The following is a 17,249-nucleotide window of genomic DNA, read 5'->3' on the forward strand; positions in this document are numbered from 1 at the left end:
CGGGCGGGGCCAGGCCAGGGCCGGACTCAGAACCAAAACTGGCCCTGGCAAAGTCCTCGGCCGCCCCCCTTCGCCCCCTACATGTGGTTGGGGGTGCCGTTGAGCTCTTTGCCAGCGCCGGTTTTCGGCCGATTTTGTTACAGGGACGATTTTGCATCTATGCTGCAAAAACGGCCCTGTAACAAAAACGGCCCCCAGGGGCCCAAAACCTGCCCCCACCCATGTGGCACACCGGGGGATTGCCTGGTGCCCGCTACGGCCAGTCCGGCCCTGGGCCAAGCTGTCCTCTATGAATAGACAGGAGCACGGTAAGTGCGCATGCCGGTTTGGCCGGCCGTCATAGGATGGCCAAACCAACATGAGCACTTAGATTTCTCCAACCCATGGTATTGTACAGCCGGGTGGAGAAATAGCACAGGCTCTCAGTCCCTGAGTGAGCACCTAAGCAGACTGCTCGGACCAATCCTGGTGCTGCTCTCATAGCATGAGAGCAGCGTCTGGATTGGGTGGGGAGTCTGGGAGCCTGTGCTGGTCCTTGGGACGTCTTCCGGGAAGAGAGGAGCAACGAGAGGAGTGGGAGCGGCAGGTGTTTTTTTTTATTTATGTAATTATTTGCCCCACCACCCCCCTGCATTTTGGCAGGAGCCGCCCCTGGGTGAGATGTGCTTTTTTGTGTGTCTGGCTAGAACAGGTGAGTACCGGCAGAGCCATATGGTGTCTGTTTAGTAAGGCAAAGGATAGCTATGGAAGTTTATTCAGCAAAATGGTAGTATTAGCAAACACACACTCTGCTAATGACATAATAGAATTGCCCGTTCCCCACGCACACCATCTCCTACTTATGTTAAGGGAACTGGGACTGGCAAGGAGTGTAAACTACAGTAACCAAAAGGGCGCATCGAGCTCTCGTTCCTTTCTTTCGTCTGTGAATATCTTCGCGACCCCAGACATGGGGTAACAAGGATAGTCCAGTGATACTAAAAGAGAAAGCTGCAATACAGTCCATGTGGCACTGTAGACGAAGATTAAAGGAAGGGGATTTGTTCTTGTGTCGATTCATTACAACTTCACATATTAAATGTAATGCAAGACATGTTCTTGTTGCAAACTGAATGTTCACCCCTGTATTCAAAGTCAAAAGTGTTTCTTTTTTAATAATCTAACCATCTTGTTAAAGATAATATTTTGCTATAACATTTTTTTCCATTTTGTCCTGCGGTCAAGTACTAGAGCCAGCATGATGTATTACCGCCAATGAGACATATTGATGGCAGCGCCTGCAAAGGGTAGCCATTTTACATTGCTGTTATTTTTCTAATACGTGTTATTTATTAAATGTGCATTGTAAAGCTTGCCAGGGACCCTGAAAAGGATTATGCATTTGGTCCATGTTAAAGATCAGATCGCTGCCAGGTAGGTCATGGAGAGGAACGTCAGGGGAAGCGGACGGAACTCCTAACCAATGCAAATAGCAGACACCGTTGGACCAGTAGGGTTTGAAGACCATCAGTTTGTGTTTTCCATAACAATTCACCTCATTTTCAAATAAAGACACAAGACTGTACAAGACTGGTTTGTTTTTAATAAAAGTTGTGTAGCTTTGCTCCATACAATTGCACATTGTCACAACCACGCATCATGTAGAAAGAAGGGGGTGGGGGGCGGGACTACCAAGAAGGCTGAACATACACACATTTCTCCTCAGCAACAAATTCTCTCCACAAGCCTCAAACTGATACACCTCTAAAAAAAATACATCGCACCCTACAGAGATACAGTGCTCCAAGTATGAGCATGACACACACTCCTGCAGGTGATTTGACGTAACTGTATCGTGGTCAGGGATACCTTAATTTGGGATTTTACCTCTGAAATGAAGGAGGCGCTTTATGTGCTCTGCTTAGATTTTTGACAGTAGAAAACTTTCGAACATTGGATGTAAATTTCTAAAACCGTACGATGATGTGGTGTTGGTCAGTTTCATACCACTTACCACAAACTAGCACAGTGTTGGGGAAACCCCAAAAAGGTCCAGTCTCCTAAATCCCCAACTACCTTCTTTCCAAATATTAGCACTTCTGTTACAGACATCAAGACTCGCCTACTACATGCCTACTGCAGTGCAAGCTACTCACCTTGGGGCTAAATTTTGATTGCTTCATTTGTTGGAGATAAAAATTAATTAAAACACCTGTAAACGTGGGAATCGGAGAGACTTTGAGGCCTTGGGTTGTCCTTCCTCTTTAAATCTTGCAGCAAAGCCAGGTATTTCCAGTTCTGCACATGAAACTGAGAGCAGTGCATGACCAGCACCTCAGATTGTATGACACGTTTGCATACATGTACAGTTTTCCAATGCAAAGAATGTTAAGCAATCTGCATTTCAGCCTCACAACAGGGAAGGATTCAATCATGTGAATCTGTCAAAGATACCAAAGCTGGAGACATGTAGCTACAAATCAGTAACTTTTCTTCTCTGATGTCAACATGCTATGGCCCAGGTGTGGCATATGTCCCTCGTCTCTGTATCCCTGACACTGATAGGCTAAACAGAGAGCCTTTTCAGCACATTGCCTAATTTTCACACTCTTAGGGGAATTCTGTGTTCAGAATGTGGCAGAGTAGCAAAGTAGACATCCTGCCTCAACTATATTTCTCATCTGTGCTGACTCAACCGTCTGCAACAAAGGCGGCTATCCAAGATTTCCATGGCAGTTGTCCCTTAGGTGCTGTTGATGGAGGCGCTGAAGGGCCTTCTCATGGGTAGGTGACTGGGTAACCATGCACCTTGAGCACCAAAAGGGCCACGAAGTACAGAAGTATTGTTTCTAGGCTATGTTTCTCATTTCAACCAGGTTCACCCATTGTTGCACTTTCGAAAAGTGTAGAAGTGCGTGATCTAGGGCACTGCCTGGAAAAAATGCATAACCACATGCTCAGACAGCGTATTTTTGGTCATGTGAGTGGTATAAAAAAAACGAGCATCGCCAGCACTTTACATAGCATTTCATTTTTAATTTTCCAAGAAATTGAATCATTAAGCAAATTTTTCTGGAAATGGGAGATCAGACACTTGGGAGTTTAGGTGGTCTTTTAGGGCAGTGTGTGGCAAGATCATACCTCCTTCTGTAGGTGCACATCTCTCGGATGGGCTGAGGTGGACACGTTTTGGCTCCGGATGGTCACATTTTCCCATGGGGAATGAAAACCTTCCAGATCTGTTCCTTCCTTTGCTGCAACATCCCATTTTGGGATAATGTACCAACCCCCGTGCATTCACTGGAAGGCGATGCATGCCAACACTTTGTCCATGAGCAAACCAGCAATGTTGAGGGCTGGGGCGTATAACTGCTCGGAGACAAACCTGAAAGCATTCAGGCCCTACAGTGGAGCAACAGAGTCTTATCAGTCACAATCGCCAATAACATTAATATTATACCTTGGATTAACTCCATTTATTCTGGACTGAAAGACAGAATCTTGGTAAGAATCTGCACTTAGGGGTATGAGCTTCTAAACTATTCCATTTGACAGCATAAAGAAAGGTGAAAGGATGTGATTTACTGTTCTGTTATATTAGAAGAGTAATTTGTTCTTATTTATCTTGAACCACATTGTCAGCTTGTGGTCCAAGTCAAAGCTGTTTCTCTATAATGAGCTCCGCTATGCACACATATCGTATACGTCAGAGAGGCTTTGGCAATAGTAATTTTCTTCCATTTTGATCTACAGTCGAATGGATCAGCTAACTTTTTGTACTAAAGCCAACGTAGATACGAGATTCTGGTGCCACCCAAGAGCAAGTGTTTTTTTAATCTCTGGGCACTGAAGCACTGTTTCAGGTGCACATGTACTGCATGAAAGGGGTATAACAAATGCCTTATCTGACTTCCTAAAAAATACTTTAAACTTGTTGCATATTAAAATGCACCGCAATGTAGAGGAACTTGTTCCTTATTTAAAAAACAAAAAGAAAATAATTTGCCACCAAGTATGGCAGACAAGCAGAAACTACTTCAATCAGACTGACCACAAGTAGATGTGAACACACCAATCGCACTGGGCAACAAAAACACTTTCTATTAAGTAAGGCACTTAAGGGCTTATTTAAAGTTTGGCGAACAAGGTACCCCGACACCCACTTTGTGAGTACCCTGTCCACCAAACGGATGGTCAGCCCGCTCCATTAAGAATCGGCCATTGCTGGAAACCTTACACCGGTGGACTGACGGCATTTGAGCTGTTAGTCGAACACCTTTTGGCCTATTTGAGCAGACGGCCCAATGTACTTTTCCCCCTGTTTGGGATCGTCTCTATTCTCCTGGCAGTCCTAAACAGAAAAAATTTAAAAAATGTTGACCTCCCCATCCTGGAACAATAGAGTTTTTAATTGCTTGGGCTTATCAGATAATATATTATAATTGAAAACAATTAAGTCGGCTTTGAAATTGCTTTATACTAGGCTGTCCGGGTTATACAGCTTTCTGGAAAATAATTCTATGCCACACGGTAAATTTGTCTGTGAAACACTTTTATGCAAAAGGTTAAATTAAGTTTCTTTTTCCAAATAGTGTGCTAGACTGCTCTATAATGTTAAGAATCAGGTGGCATGTTCCATCACTCCCATTGCCAGGGTGAGTGGTGCTAAATATAAGAATTCTTCTAGGAATAGGTCTACGGCTCTTTCCCATTCACAAAGAGGGAACACTCTTCGCACGCGTTTCGATTACTTATGGAATATTTCTAGTTCTACACATTTGCCCATGGTGGGATTCTGCATTCACATAACATTATCCAAGATAGTCTTTTTTTTTAATAATTCTGTGTGAAGACACCTGTAATAGCTGCTAAACCTATTGTGATTTCAAACAGTAGCAGTGAAAACGACATCTTTTCTCTACAAAAGGCAACCGTGTGGTGCGTGACTTTGAACATACGACTACTTTTCCTCTCTTAGGCGGTTATCCTCACTCTGAAAAAACAGATTAGTTTTCACAACGAATTAAACTCGGCAAAACTGCTCTGAGGAATCGTTTGACTGTTCTAACAGGAGGTGCATCAGGTGGTCCATGTTTGGGCTTATGCCACTATGTGAGGACCATGCAAGAATCTAATTCTGACACTTCTTCTGCGAGATAGCACCATTTTCTCTATATCAGAGTAGGATGGTCAGTCTCCGAACTGACCATCTTCAGGCGTTTGGCATACTCTCTAGTAACGCGACAAGCTATTTAAAAGACGTGCCGTGATTTCTCTTCGTGTCCTCCCAAACCAGTTCTTCGAGGTACCGAATACCCTTCCCTGAGTGGGTCTCCTGCATGGGAAAATCAGTTCTGTGGATTGCTTTACTTCTTTTGTTACTTTTTGGTGGGAAGGACCTTTGGGATATGAAAAAAGTAAGGCACTGCGGTCTCTTGGAAAGGAAAGCTTCGCAGAACGGCGGCCTCAAAGCTCTTCGTGTATCCGCTCCTTGTCTTCGTCGCTCTTCAGCTTCAGCTCCTCAGGAGTGATCTTGCCGTCTTGGTTGCGGTCTTGGTTGCCAAACATGTCTGCGATGGACTTGTTATGGTCGGCTCCAGGCACCAGGCGGCCTTTTCCTTCAGCCACTTGGTTCAGGATAAATGTGGAGAACTGCAAAGGAAGGAAAGCAGGTGTTTAGGACAGGATTCGAGCCAAAGCCGATGCAGCACAATAATAATGTTTTCTTTTGTGGAGGTGAGTGCTGAATGTATCGGCGTTATTAACAGGCGGCGGTCTCACGTCTTCAACAATGCGCATTAAAAGGTTTTTTAAAAGGTATCTCTGAATACTGATTATAGCTTCTGGAGGACTTCTTATGGTCTTTTTATCTTGATTGGAATGTATTGCAATCTATTGTGTTATAAACTCAATAAAAAATATATTTAAAGACAAGTTATAAGGGTTAAAGGTTGTGCAGTCACTTTATATAATAATGCAGAGAAAGGAAAAGGAATAACCCTTCCCAGTCACCTCCTCAATGGGAATCTCTCCATTCTTGTCCAGATCCATGGCCTCGAAAAGGGTGGCGGGGGGATCTTCCAGCCAGACGAACATGTACCCGTCGGGTACACCTGCTTCGGTGTGGAGGAGTTCAACTTCGAAGTGGAGCACAGCGCTGCCGGGCACCCCGCGAGCTGTGGTGGTCAGAGGAGGACACCATGCGATTAGACAGCAGTGCATATTACTTATCCTACGTCGTCTCTTACACTGTACATCATTCCATCCAAACTTCTACTAGTGTTTCTTTGCACTTATTAAGACTTCATTGTCCTTATAAATTATTTTTAAAAAATACAGCACTTCAGTTGAAATTGCATGAATTAAAAACAATATAAATACGAACAATAAAGCAATTAAGATGTACCGAACAGCCTTAAAACATGCACAATGGACACTCCCTCATATCAATGCATTTTACAAATTAATTTAATGGACAGTCCAACTGTAATAAAACAATAAAGAGACCTCACTTAACATAAATATTCAAATACATAATTGACTGTACATAGGCCTGCTTCTTTAAACAATGTTTTTAAAAGTTTTTTTTCCTTTGGTGTAAGAGTAAAGGGGCACAAAGGTGAAACACATACCAATTAATGTAGGGACCTTTTATCACATTATGAAGCCTGGATATGTATTTAACATGTAAACCTTAAGTAAAAGTCCCAATCTAACAAGCATTGGCATAGCCAATAGGTCTCGCCTTTAAGTCCTTATAAGTGTTCAGTTGAGGCTGGAGGCAGTGCGAGTTTCTCACAGCGCCCTTCTGTGGGTCATAAAGGAGTTAAGAATACATGCTCATCCAATCATTGGCCTCTCTGCAGATTGCACACAGGAATGGTCATGTAGCCCAACTGGAATTGTGATACTATGCAAAAGCTGGGGAAAGAGGTACACAGCAGCTGAAACACTGACACTGCGAAAATAAGTGAGTGCCTGTGGTGTGTGGGGACGGTGAGGTGAAGGAGATAAAAGGAAGTACATGCCGGAGAGGGTGAAAAGAGGGTGCTGAAGAAGAAATAGAGGAGGTGTGAGCTATGCAAATAGAGCATTTCTCATAGATGTGGGGTGTAGGCAGGGCTTCAAGTGGGTCGGGTCCTTCTGTGTGTCTAACCCGGTAGTGATTTAAAACGGACATTAAAACTTTGATGATTAATTGGCTTTTTCGAGGCAGACTCAGAAATTAAAGTCAATGAAGTTCGTTGCAGAGGGTTTTTCCCGAGTCAGTGGAAGCTATACAGCTTCTAATTGGGGGAGCCTCCCTACTTTTTTACATTTATAGTGAAAAGGTAGTGATTAGGTATGTCACTATTATCACTTGAGTGTAGAGCTAAGACCATAAGTCTGTGATCTTCAAGACAACTCAGTGATTTTCACTCGGCAAAGCAGTTTGCAAGCCGCGTATCCCATGTGGAGTGCGTCACGTACTAACACTTTTACCAGCTAAGTAACAGCCCACCGCATAGTCTTCCAAGTAACATTCTACTTACGTAGCTAACTAGAAAAGTTTCATGAGTACTTGTATATACCTCTTCTGTAAGCATTCCGGAACGGATTCTCAGTCCAAAGCTGACACAAAAGTAGGCTAAGCTTCAAAGGCCTCTAGAAACAAGGCCCTACTTTCTATTCCAACGAGACATATATGGCTCATCGAAGATATCTTGAAGGAGTTCCATTCCTATAGCACTGGTATATCTTACTTTTAGTCAAATGCAAACTATGTGTTCTGCTCAAAGAAAACTTATCAGCATGATTGGTATCGCAGTGGAACGTCCCAGGCTCTAGCTGGCAGCTCTCGGATAAGACCCCAGCTCACGGTTTAGCATTGCCGAGCTGCAACAAAAAGAACTGTTGTAAACGCAAGTGGCTGAAGATCAGATTCAGCTAGCTTGCAGAGCATGCAAGGAAGCGATGAAGGCAAGCATCGTCCGTTGTATAACGCAATGCTACCACTAGATCACAGCGCTAAACCGCACCCCTACTCTAGTTGAATCTACAAAATCACTGGGAATCACGCTTGATAAGAACCTAGACATGAAAGCCCACATCAAATAATTGGCAAAAAGTGCCCGGTTTCACCTGAACTATATTAGAAAAGTGAAACCACTCATTTCTACGGCGGACCTCAAAAAGGCGGTCCCGTCCTTAGTTATTTCAAGGATTGAATATGGACGTACTACTCTAGCAGGTCTATCAAAAATGTCCACAGCACCACTAAAAGCATGTCTAAATGCGGCCGCAAGACTCATTGCGGGATCAAGAAAATACAACCACATCTCCCCTCACCTGAAAGCATTAAACTGGTTACCTTAGGAAGCCAGAATTCAACTAAAACGAATAGTTTACCTGTCGGTGTAGTTTTGCAGCTTGAATATCTTTCTGGATTCACTATGCTGTGCATTATTCCGCGATCTTGTGGTTGGGTCCGGATTCGTAGTCTTTTCTTTGTTTTTTTTTTTTGTAGCCCAGGTGGGCGGCGACGACCCACCATTTGGTGCACCTCCCGTGACGTCGTCGTGCTTCTTGCGGAAGTCCCACCTTTGGGGCGCCATCTTCGGGTTCTTTCTTCCCTTCCTTTTTCTTTTTTTTTTTTTTTTTTTTTTTAACCCTATGCGATTGATTAATCCTTCTTGTCCATTTTTCTGTACGTTTTCATTCCTTTTGATCTTTTCCATTTTACCCCCTCTTCCTCCAGCCTCATCTTCCTGGCGGAGGTGGGTGGGTTCGCTAGTGAATCCAGAAAGGACTTCAAGCTGCAAAACTACACCGACAGGTAAGAAACTATTCGTTTTGCAGCGTGAATCTTTCTGGATTCACTATGCTGTGCATAGACTTTGTAGCGGTTTTCCTAATTTTGTGGCGGCTGGGTGGTAGATGAGCGTTGGTCGTTGAAACGTTTTGAAGCACCTTCTGTCCAACCTGTGCTTCCTTGTTCATCTGAATGTCCACGCAGTACTGTTTCGTGAACGTGTGCACAGATGCCCAAGTTGCCGCGAGACATATGTCCTGGATGGGCGTGTTCGCCAGGAAGGCAACGGTGGCCCCCTTCTTCCTTGTGGAGTGAGCCTGGGGCCCCTCCGCTAGCTCCTGTCCAGCCTGTTTGTGGCAGAATTGAATAGTGAGGGCAATCCATCTAGCGATGGTGGCCTTAGTCACTGGCCTACCCATGAAGCTAGTGGCAAAGGACACAAACAGCTGCTTCGACTTCCTGAGATCCTTGGTTCTCTCAATGTAGTGCATCACCGCTCTTCTTGCGTCGAGGGTGTGCAGGGCCTTTTCTGCGTTTGAAGTCGGGTTTTGGAAGAAACTTGGTATCTGAATACTCTGATTCATGTGGAACGCCGACACCACCTTGGGCATGAAGTGTGGGTCCGTCCTCAGGACTATTCTATCCTTGTGAATCTGAATGTAGGGTTCCTGTAGTGTTAGTGCTTGAAGCTCGCTCACCCTGCGTAGTGAGGTTATGGCCACCAGAAAGGCCGTTTTCATCGTTAACATTTGCAGTGTGGCCTTGTGAATGGGTTCAAACGGTGTCTTCATGAGCTCCGTCAGAACCACGTTGAGATTCCATGCTGGCGGCGGCAACCTTTTAGGAGGGGCAATTCTTTTGGCTCCTTCCATGAATCTCTTCACAACCTGCGAAGTGAAGAAACTTCCACCCTTCTCACCTCTGGTGTAGGCTACAATCGCCGCTAGGTGTACCCTTAGGGAGCTCGAGCAGAGGTTACTCTTTAGAAGGTGTGTGAGGTACCTCAGTACTGTTGAGTCTCTTGTCATTCTGTTTTGAAGGCCCTTCTTCCTGCACCACACAGTAAATCTCTGCCATTTCGCACTGTAGCATTTGCGTATAGTTGGTTTTCTTGCCTCCCGCAGCACCCGCATAGTGCTAGGAGGCAATCTAAGGTGAGCGAACTCTAGGTCTTCAGGAGCCATGCCGCCAGGTTGAGGCTCTCTAGCTCCGGATGCAGGACCTCTCCGTTTTGCATGGAGAGCAGGTCCCTTCTTCTCTCGAACCTGTGGGGATTTCCCTGTGCCATTTCTTGAATTTGTGAGAACCATGTCTGCCTTGCCCACTGCGGAGCCACTAGGATCAGTCATGTTGCTGGTTCTGCACTTGTCGAGCACTCTGTGCAACAGGGGTATCGGTGGAAAGGCGTAGGCAAATGTCCTCGACCAGCTTATCCATAGGGCATTTCCTTGGGATTGCTGATCTGGTTGCCTGGACGCGAAGCTTTGGCATTTTGCATTTTGGCGTGTTGCAAACCGGTCTATTGTGGGAGTTCCCCATCTCTGGAAAAGCTTCTCCGTTTCCTGGCCATTGAGCTCCCACTCGTGCGATGCCGAGGTCTGCTTGCTTAGCCAGTCTGCCTCCACATTGTCCTTTCCTGGAAGGTGAATTCCCAGTAGATCTATCCTGAGAGGTATGGCCCATCTCCAAATCTCCTGTGCCAGAGAGGGAACGACTGTGTCCCCCCCTGCTTGTTGATATAGAACATTGCCGTGGTGTTGTCTGTTTGAACCAACACCCTCTGGTTGTACAGGTGCCTCTGGAATGCCTTCAGGGCTAGCAGGATGGTTTTCAATTCGAGGTAATTGATATGGCGTACCGCATCTGCTGGAGCCCACAGACCCCTCACTCTGAGGTTGTCCATGTGCGCTCCCCACCCCTTTTGCGATGCGTCCGTGGTAATGGTCATTGTTGGGTTTGGTGGTGTCAGGCTTCTCCCTGCTGTCATGTTGTCTCTGTTCCACCAAGTCATCTCCTCCTGCACTGCGTGCGTAACAACCACTAGATCCTCCCAACTTCCGTTTGCTTGTGACCATTGCTGTTGTAGCCATTCTTGGAATGGTCTCATGTGCAGGCGTACATTCGGCACCAGCTGGATACACGACGCCATCATCCCCATCATCTTGCTCACTGACCTCACTGTCAGAGCTCGCCCCTTCTGGTAGAGCCGCGTCTCCTTCAGTAGGGCATCTGTCCTCCTGTCGCTGGGCACCACTGTGCTGTTCAGGGTGTTGATTTTTGCTCCCAGGAAAATCTTCACCTGCTCTGGTTCCAGCGAGGACTTCCCCCAGTGAATCGAGAACCCCAGGTTCGTCAGAGTGTCTGTCACGCGTTTTGCGTGTCTCTCGCACTTCTCGCGTGTGTTTGCCTTGACCAGCCAGTCGTCTAGGTAGGGGTAGACATGGATCCGCTGCCTTCGTAGGCGGGCCGCGACCGCCGACAGGCATTTTGTAAAAACCCTTGGCGCCGATTTTAGCCCGAAGGCCAGGGTTGTGAACTGGTAGTGTTCCTGGTCGATGTTGAACCTTAGAAGGCCCTTGTTCCTTCTGTTTATTGGGATGTGCAGGTAGGCATCCTTGAGGTCCACCGTGACCATGAAGTCCCCGTCTCTTATTTGGGGCAGCACCTCCTGCAGCGAAGTCATTTTGAACTTCTGCGTTCTGATGAACTTGTTTAGGTATCGCAGGTCCAGGATGGGTCTGAGGTTTCCGTCTACTTTCGGGACCACGAAGTAGTTCGAGTAGACCCCCTTGTTGCGTACTGTGAATGGCACTGCCTCTATGGCTCTTTTTTCTAGAAGTTTCAGGGTTTCTTCTCTGAGTAGGGCCAGTTCTTGAGCCGATCTCTGCCTTCCCTTTGGTCTTTTGTTTGGAGGTCTTTTCTCCAAATCCACGCAGTATCCGTACTGCATGACGTTCAGTATCCACTTGTCTGTGGTTATACACCGCCACTCCTGAAGGTAGAACCTCAGTCTTCCGCCTACTGGTGTTGGATGCTCGTAGGCTTTTGATTTTTCTCTCCCCCCTGATGTTACTGTACTGCGCCACACCCTTGGGGGCATGTCGAGGGTAGGCGTCCTCCTGCGTGCTGAGCCACTTTGATGAGGGTTGGTCACCACCTCTCCTCCTCTGGCCACGTACGTTCCCTCTCCCGCGAAAGGACTGGCCCCGAGGTTGGTACTGCCAGTTTTGCTTCTGTTGGCCTTGTTGTCCGTGACTATCACCCTGCTGACCCTGCTGGAACGTCTGGTGCGACGCTCCCTGCTGGCTTCCTCCCCGACCGTAGGGTCTCCTAGAGGGGTTGCCTCTCCTCATCCCCCTTTGCTGTAGGGCCCCCATGGACCTCGCCGTTTCGTTTTCTTTTTTCAGTTGGGTGAGTTTCTCGTCTACTGTTGCTCCGAACAGTGTCTCTCCGTTGAAGGGGGTGCTAAGGATGTTGTTCTGCACCTCCGGTTTGAATCCCGAGATTCTTAGCCATGCATGTCTTCTCTCGGTGACCCCTATTGCCATTAGTCTTGCCGAAGTCTCTGCCCCGTCCAACGCCGTCTTTATACAAGAGTTGGCGATGTTTTTACCTTCATCCACCAGGTGGGAGTCTCTTTGGCGGTATTCTTCGGGGAGGTGCTTTACTAGCTCCCCCATTTCGTCCCAGTGCTGGTACTGGTGCCTATTGAGAAGTGCATTGGAATTCGCCATGCGCCAGTGCATTGCGGCGTTCCTCTCGACCTTTCTTCCTGTGAGGTCTATCCTCCTGCTTTCTTTATCAGGTGGTGGCCCCGAAGTTGCTGGCACGTTGGCCCTTCTCCTGGCCGTGGAAGCTATGATGGAGTCGGCAGTGATACTACCCTTGATGTAAGGGGGGTCCAGAGAAGAGTGCTTATACTTTTTCTCCGTCCTGGGCGTGATCGAACGGCAAGTCGCTGGTTCCTTAAAGGCCTCTCTCCCCTGATTCATCACACTTTGTAGCATGGGAAGGAATTGGCTCCTCGTCTGGATGGGGAGCAGGGTCTCGAGGAGGAAATCGGCTTTCGGCCTCTCCTCGTCCAGTTTCATGCCGAAGGCTGTCGCTGCGCTCCTGACCACCATATTGTACACCCCGATGTCGTCGGGTGGCGAAGGCCTCGAAGGGTACGTGTCTACGGGCTCCTCGGGGTTTTCGGTGTCGAGATCCTGCCATTCGATGTCGTGGCTGGTTGATGGCGCCGAGCTGTAGAACGACTGCTGTTCTTCTTCCTCGGCTTCGCCTTCATAATAGGTCTCGTCTTCCTCGTCGAGATCTCTCGGCAGCCCCTCGGTGTCGAATTCGTCCTCGATTTCGACGACGTTCGTCAGTGTAGCCGTTGGAATTTTGAATTCCTTCATCTTGGCGTCGAACTCCTTCTTCCTTTGAAGGATGTTCTCCATTTCGGCCTCGAGCCGCCTCTTCTTCTTCTCCATCTCGGAGATGCTTTCGGCGTCGACCGCGGGCCTCTTCGACGAAACTTGCGTCGACGCCGACCGGTCCTTTTGCGTCGAGCGCCCCGTTTCATGGGTTGTCTTCGACGATCCTTGCCTTTCGGCGTCTCTCGGCTCCAGGGAGTCCTTTTCGAAGGATCCGCTCGGCCTCTTGTCCATGGTTCCCCCCTTGGTCGTCGAAGTTTTCGGCGCCGGGGCTCCCTTCGTGGACTTTGACTCAGATTTTCTCGAGTCACCCTCGGGTTTTCGAGGTATTTCCGGGTGTTTTGAGCTCGACGATTCTCTTACCTAGTCTTCATTTTTCTTGTCGGTCTCTACGACCGTGAAGTTTTCGGGTCCCTCGGCGACGTTGTCTTCATCGTCTGTGGAGAGGCCCAGATCGTAGAGCGACGGGGCCTTACCCTTGCCATCCATGCTGGCGTTGGCTCTTCTCTGTCGTTCTCTCACCCGGAGCGTCTTCGGCGCGAAGGCTGAGCAGGCGTTGCAGTCCTTGCTCTGGTGGTCGACCGGTAGGCAGAGGTTGCAGACCGGATGCTGGTCCTTCTGCGCGAACTTGTGGTGGCAGTTAGGGCAGAACTTGAATGGCGTCTTGTCCATTGCGCTCAGGGCCTCTGAGTGCGCATTCTCCAAGGGCGTCGAAGAAACAGGCGCAAAACTTCCTTCTTCGCGCTCCTGATGTAATATATTCTTTTCCTGTGATGTCTTCGTAGTTAGTTATCGACGAAACTCGCTTTTCCTTCTTCTTCCTTCGATTGTAATTCTGGAGCTTCCCGATGACGATCCAGACCCAACGGCGGAAAAAAGAATCTGAAGATGGCGCCCCAAAGGTGGGACTTCCGCAGGAAGCACGACGACGTCACGGGAGGTGCACCAAATGGTGGGTCGTCGCCACCCACCTGGGCTACAAAAAAAAAAAGGAAAAACAAAGAAAAGACTACGAATCCGGACCCAACCACAAGATCGCGGAATAATGCACAGCATAGTGAATCCAGAAAGATTCACGCTGCAAAAGTATATTTTAATTCCAATTGTTGGTTCTAAAATAAAACAAGCATATATTTTTATATATAAACCATTGGCCTAGAGTTCAGTTATTGAGTGTGTGAGACCATTTGCTGACTGAGTGTGTGCAACAAATGCTTTACACTGTCCTCTGATACTGCCTCACTGCTCGACCAAGCTACCACTTTAGAGAGTAAGGTTATATCTAACTTTAGCCTCTGCCAAGCCTCTGGGGACTGTGGACTCTGTACACCCTGTACCTATTTGGGAACAGTATATACAGAGCCACTTTCTCACAGTGCGTCCCCAGAGGTTTGTGAGTTGGCGCGCTTTTTAGCATTTGAAACTACTAGAGAATCCAAAGGCACTTGTCCCTTAATGTAAACATGGTCTTCAGGGGCAGGTCTATATATGTTGTCATTTCTAGGGTTAAGAATCCTGGCACGTACGGGGTCTTTGAACACTTCAGGGGCATGCTTAATGACTCCCTTGATCATCGGTAATATTTGCACTGTCTTTTGGGACTGTTTGAATGTATCTAAAAGGAAGTCCTCCTCTGCTGTGTCTGAGTGCATTGTCACGCCGTGATAAACGGCAGCCCTATTAAGCAATTGTCCAAAACAAATATTATCGTCTGGGGGAGATGGTTTTGAGGGGTATGGCTGGGGGCTTGGGAGGTCTGGTAGATCTGTTGGGACAAGGTACTCCCAATCATCTGGTGGTGGGTCGTCTGGGTCTGTGAACGTGTCATTAGGGTCCCCCCCCACCCCTAGGTCATCATCATCATCATCATCATCATCTGGAGGTGGTGTATGTGGTGGAGAAGTCACAGGCAGAGGTGGTGTAACAGATTTAGGGAGAGGAAGTGGGTTAGATGGAAGTACAGGAGAAGGAGGCATAGGAGATATAGCAGAGTCCTTCTTCTTCACAGGCACTGGAGGGGCATGTGCTGTGTCTAACTTCCTCTTCTTGCATGGCACAGCTGTGACATGTCCTGTTTCAGGATTAATATAGACCTTTTTCTGCCTAGGATCGATAGGATCCGGATGAAAAAGTTCCTCTTCCTCGGTAACTGCTTTCGGTGTCGATTTTTTCGGTTCCGAGCGGGGCTGGTGTTGAGTTTTATGGTCTTTGGCCTTGGGAGGCGTGGTAGAGTCCTTAGGCCTGACTTTCAGTTCCGAGGATCTTGGTTTCGGAGCCGAAGCGGGATCTTTAGGCTTAGAAGGATTCAAAGACGGTTTATCCACGGGCCTCGAGGTTTTCGGGGCCATTTGTCTTTCGATGTGGAAGGCGTCGGAACCGATTTCGGAGCCGAGTGTTCCTTTGGCTTCGGTGCCGAAGGCGCCGGCGGGACGATTATGTGAGGTTTGCTCAGTCCTGAGCTACCGGAAGGCTTATCTTTTTTCTCTGGAGGCGGGGCTTCTGAAGTGTGTTTTCGGTCGCGACTGGGGCCAACAGGTGAAGTCTTGACCAGTGCCTTCGGTTTTGGTGGTGGGGTTGGGGTAGGGGCAGTAGTACTCACTCGTTGACCAGGAGTGAAGGGGTCATCCGGGCCTTCGTCGAAGATGTCCTCTGGTTCCAGAGCTGATCTCTGCGCCATGATGTGTCGTTGAGCCCTTCGATCTCGAATAGTCTTCTTCGATCGAAAGGATGCGCAGGCTGGACAGCTGGACTCGTTGTGTTCTGGTGAGGCACAGGTTGCAGACCTTATGATGGTCACTGTGCGGGAGCTTTGCTCCACACTGGGGGCATTTCTTGAATGGTGTCCTTTCCATGAGCCGTAGACCTTACAGCGTGGATAGGCCCAGCGGCCCACGTCGACGACCGGAATTGAGCCGATGAAAGGCGTGTCGAAAATAAAGATGTTCGAAGTCAATCCAAAGAGTTTGTGGAAGTTTTGGCTGTCAAAAAAGTTTGAAATGGAAATTTTGAACCGGAGCGCAAAAGCTGCATCCGAGCCCAATGGCGAAAAAAACAATCTAAGGATGGAGTCGATACCCATGCACACTATTGTCCAAGGGAGGAGTCACCTATCTCGTGACTACAAAGACTTCTTCCAAGACAACAACAAGGTGCAAGCATCCGAGCCCAACACCAGACGGCGATCTAATGCAAGTGTGTGATCTGCAGCACATATGCCTCGAACAGTTGATTTTCATACTACACACAGACCCCCAAAACAAAGTTGTAGCTCACGGGATGATAAGTAAACAGTACCCACGTGTGCAGTGAGGCAAATCACAGGCTGAACCCAGATGCGTGTAACAGACTGCTATGGGAGCAGCAAATTAATTTATAGGGCGGTAGCCATTCACAAAAACAACAAGCCGTGCCGAGTGCAACTGAGTTCATAAACTGAAGAAGGTGGGGCAAGGTTTGTAGGGCATGAGCTCAAAATGTACAACCAGATTCGAGATATTCTGTAGCATTACGGGCCAGGATCTCAAGCGGACGAGCACATAAAGGCAAAACCCGATTGTTGGACCCGGCCTCGTGGCGTGGTCCCGAACCCTCCTACCAGACTAAACGGGGCTACCCGAACCCTTCGGGGTCCCCCTGGATTGTACCCCGCTACCCTCCAGCTGTCACGACGCGACTCGCCCCCGGCCTCAGTCCCCGTGAAGCCCTGACCTCAAGGTGCCAAGACCTGACCGGAGGGGGTCGAGTGGCCACTCCACAGATTCCGGAGGAGGAGAGTTTCGATGGGACCTCCAGCCGTCCCCCCGACGCCTGGTTGCGATCGCCCTCCGGCCTCCCTGGGCGCTGGCTCCACCCCCCGCTGGGTGTCTGGACGCTCTTCTCCCGGTCCCTCCGACCTCCCCAGGCGCGAGGGTCCGGACATCAAAGGGCTCCAGACCTATATCTGGGGCAGCCCAAAACCAGGACGGCAGTTGTATCCTGGAGTCGAGAGCCCTGCTGATCGGATCGCGGCTGACCCTACGGAGAGAGACTCATTGCCTGGAACTTGGAACTCGAGCCCTGCT

The 17,249-nt window shown here is 48.2% G+C and overlaps 1 protein-coding gene across 1 annotated transcript in view; it reads right to left on the reverse strand.

Moving 5' to 3' along the window:
• Positions 1-1,562: 1,562 nt before the first annotated feature.
• The window catches only part of LOC146869177 (peptidyl-prolyl cis-trans isomerase FKBP10-like), an 89,317-nt gene continuing 73,630 nt past the window's right edge, over positions 1,563-17,249 (reverse strand). Inside the window, exons 9-10 of the mRNA XM_085642034.1 lie at positions 5,992-6,155; positions 1,563-5,631 (exon numbers count right to left, since the gene is read on the reverse strand). Of these exons, the coding sequence (XP_085498160.1) occupies positions 5,446-5,631; positions 5,992-6,155 (350 nt within the window). The 3' untranslated portion in view covers positions 1,563-5,445. The remainder of the gene's footprint in view (positions 5,632-5,991; positions 6,156-17,249) is intronic.

The sequence above is a fragment of the Triturus cristatus genome, chromosome 1_1, assembly GCF_964204655.1.
Source record: "Triturus cristatus chromosome 1_1, aTriCri1.1, whole genome shotgun sequence".
Lineage (NCBI taxonomy): Eukaryota > Metazoa > Chordata > Amphibia > Caudata > Salamandridae > Triturus > Triturus cristatus.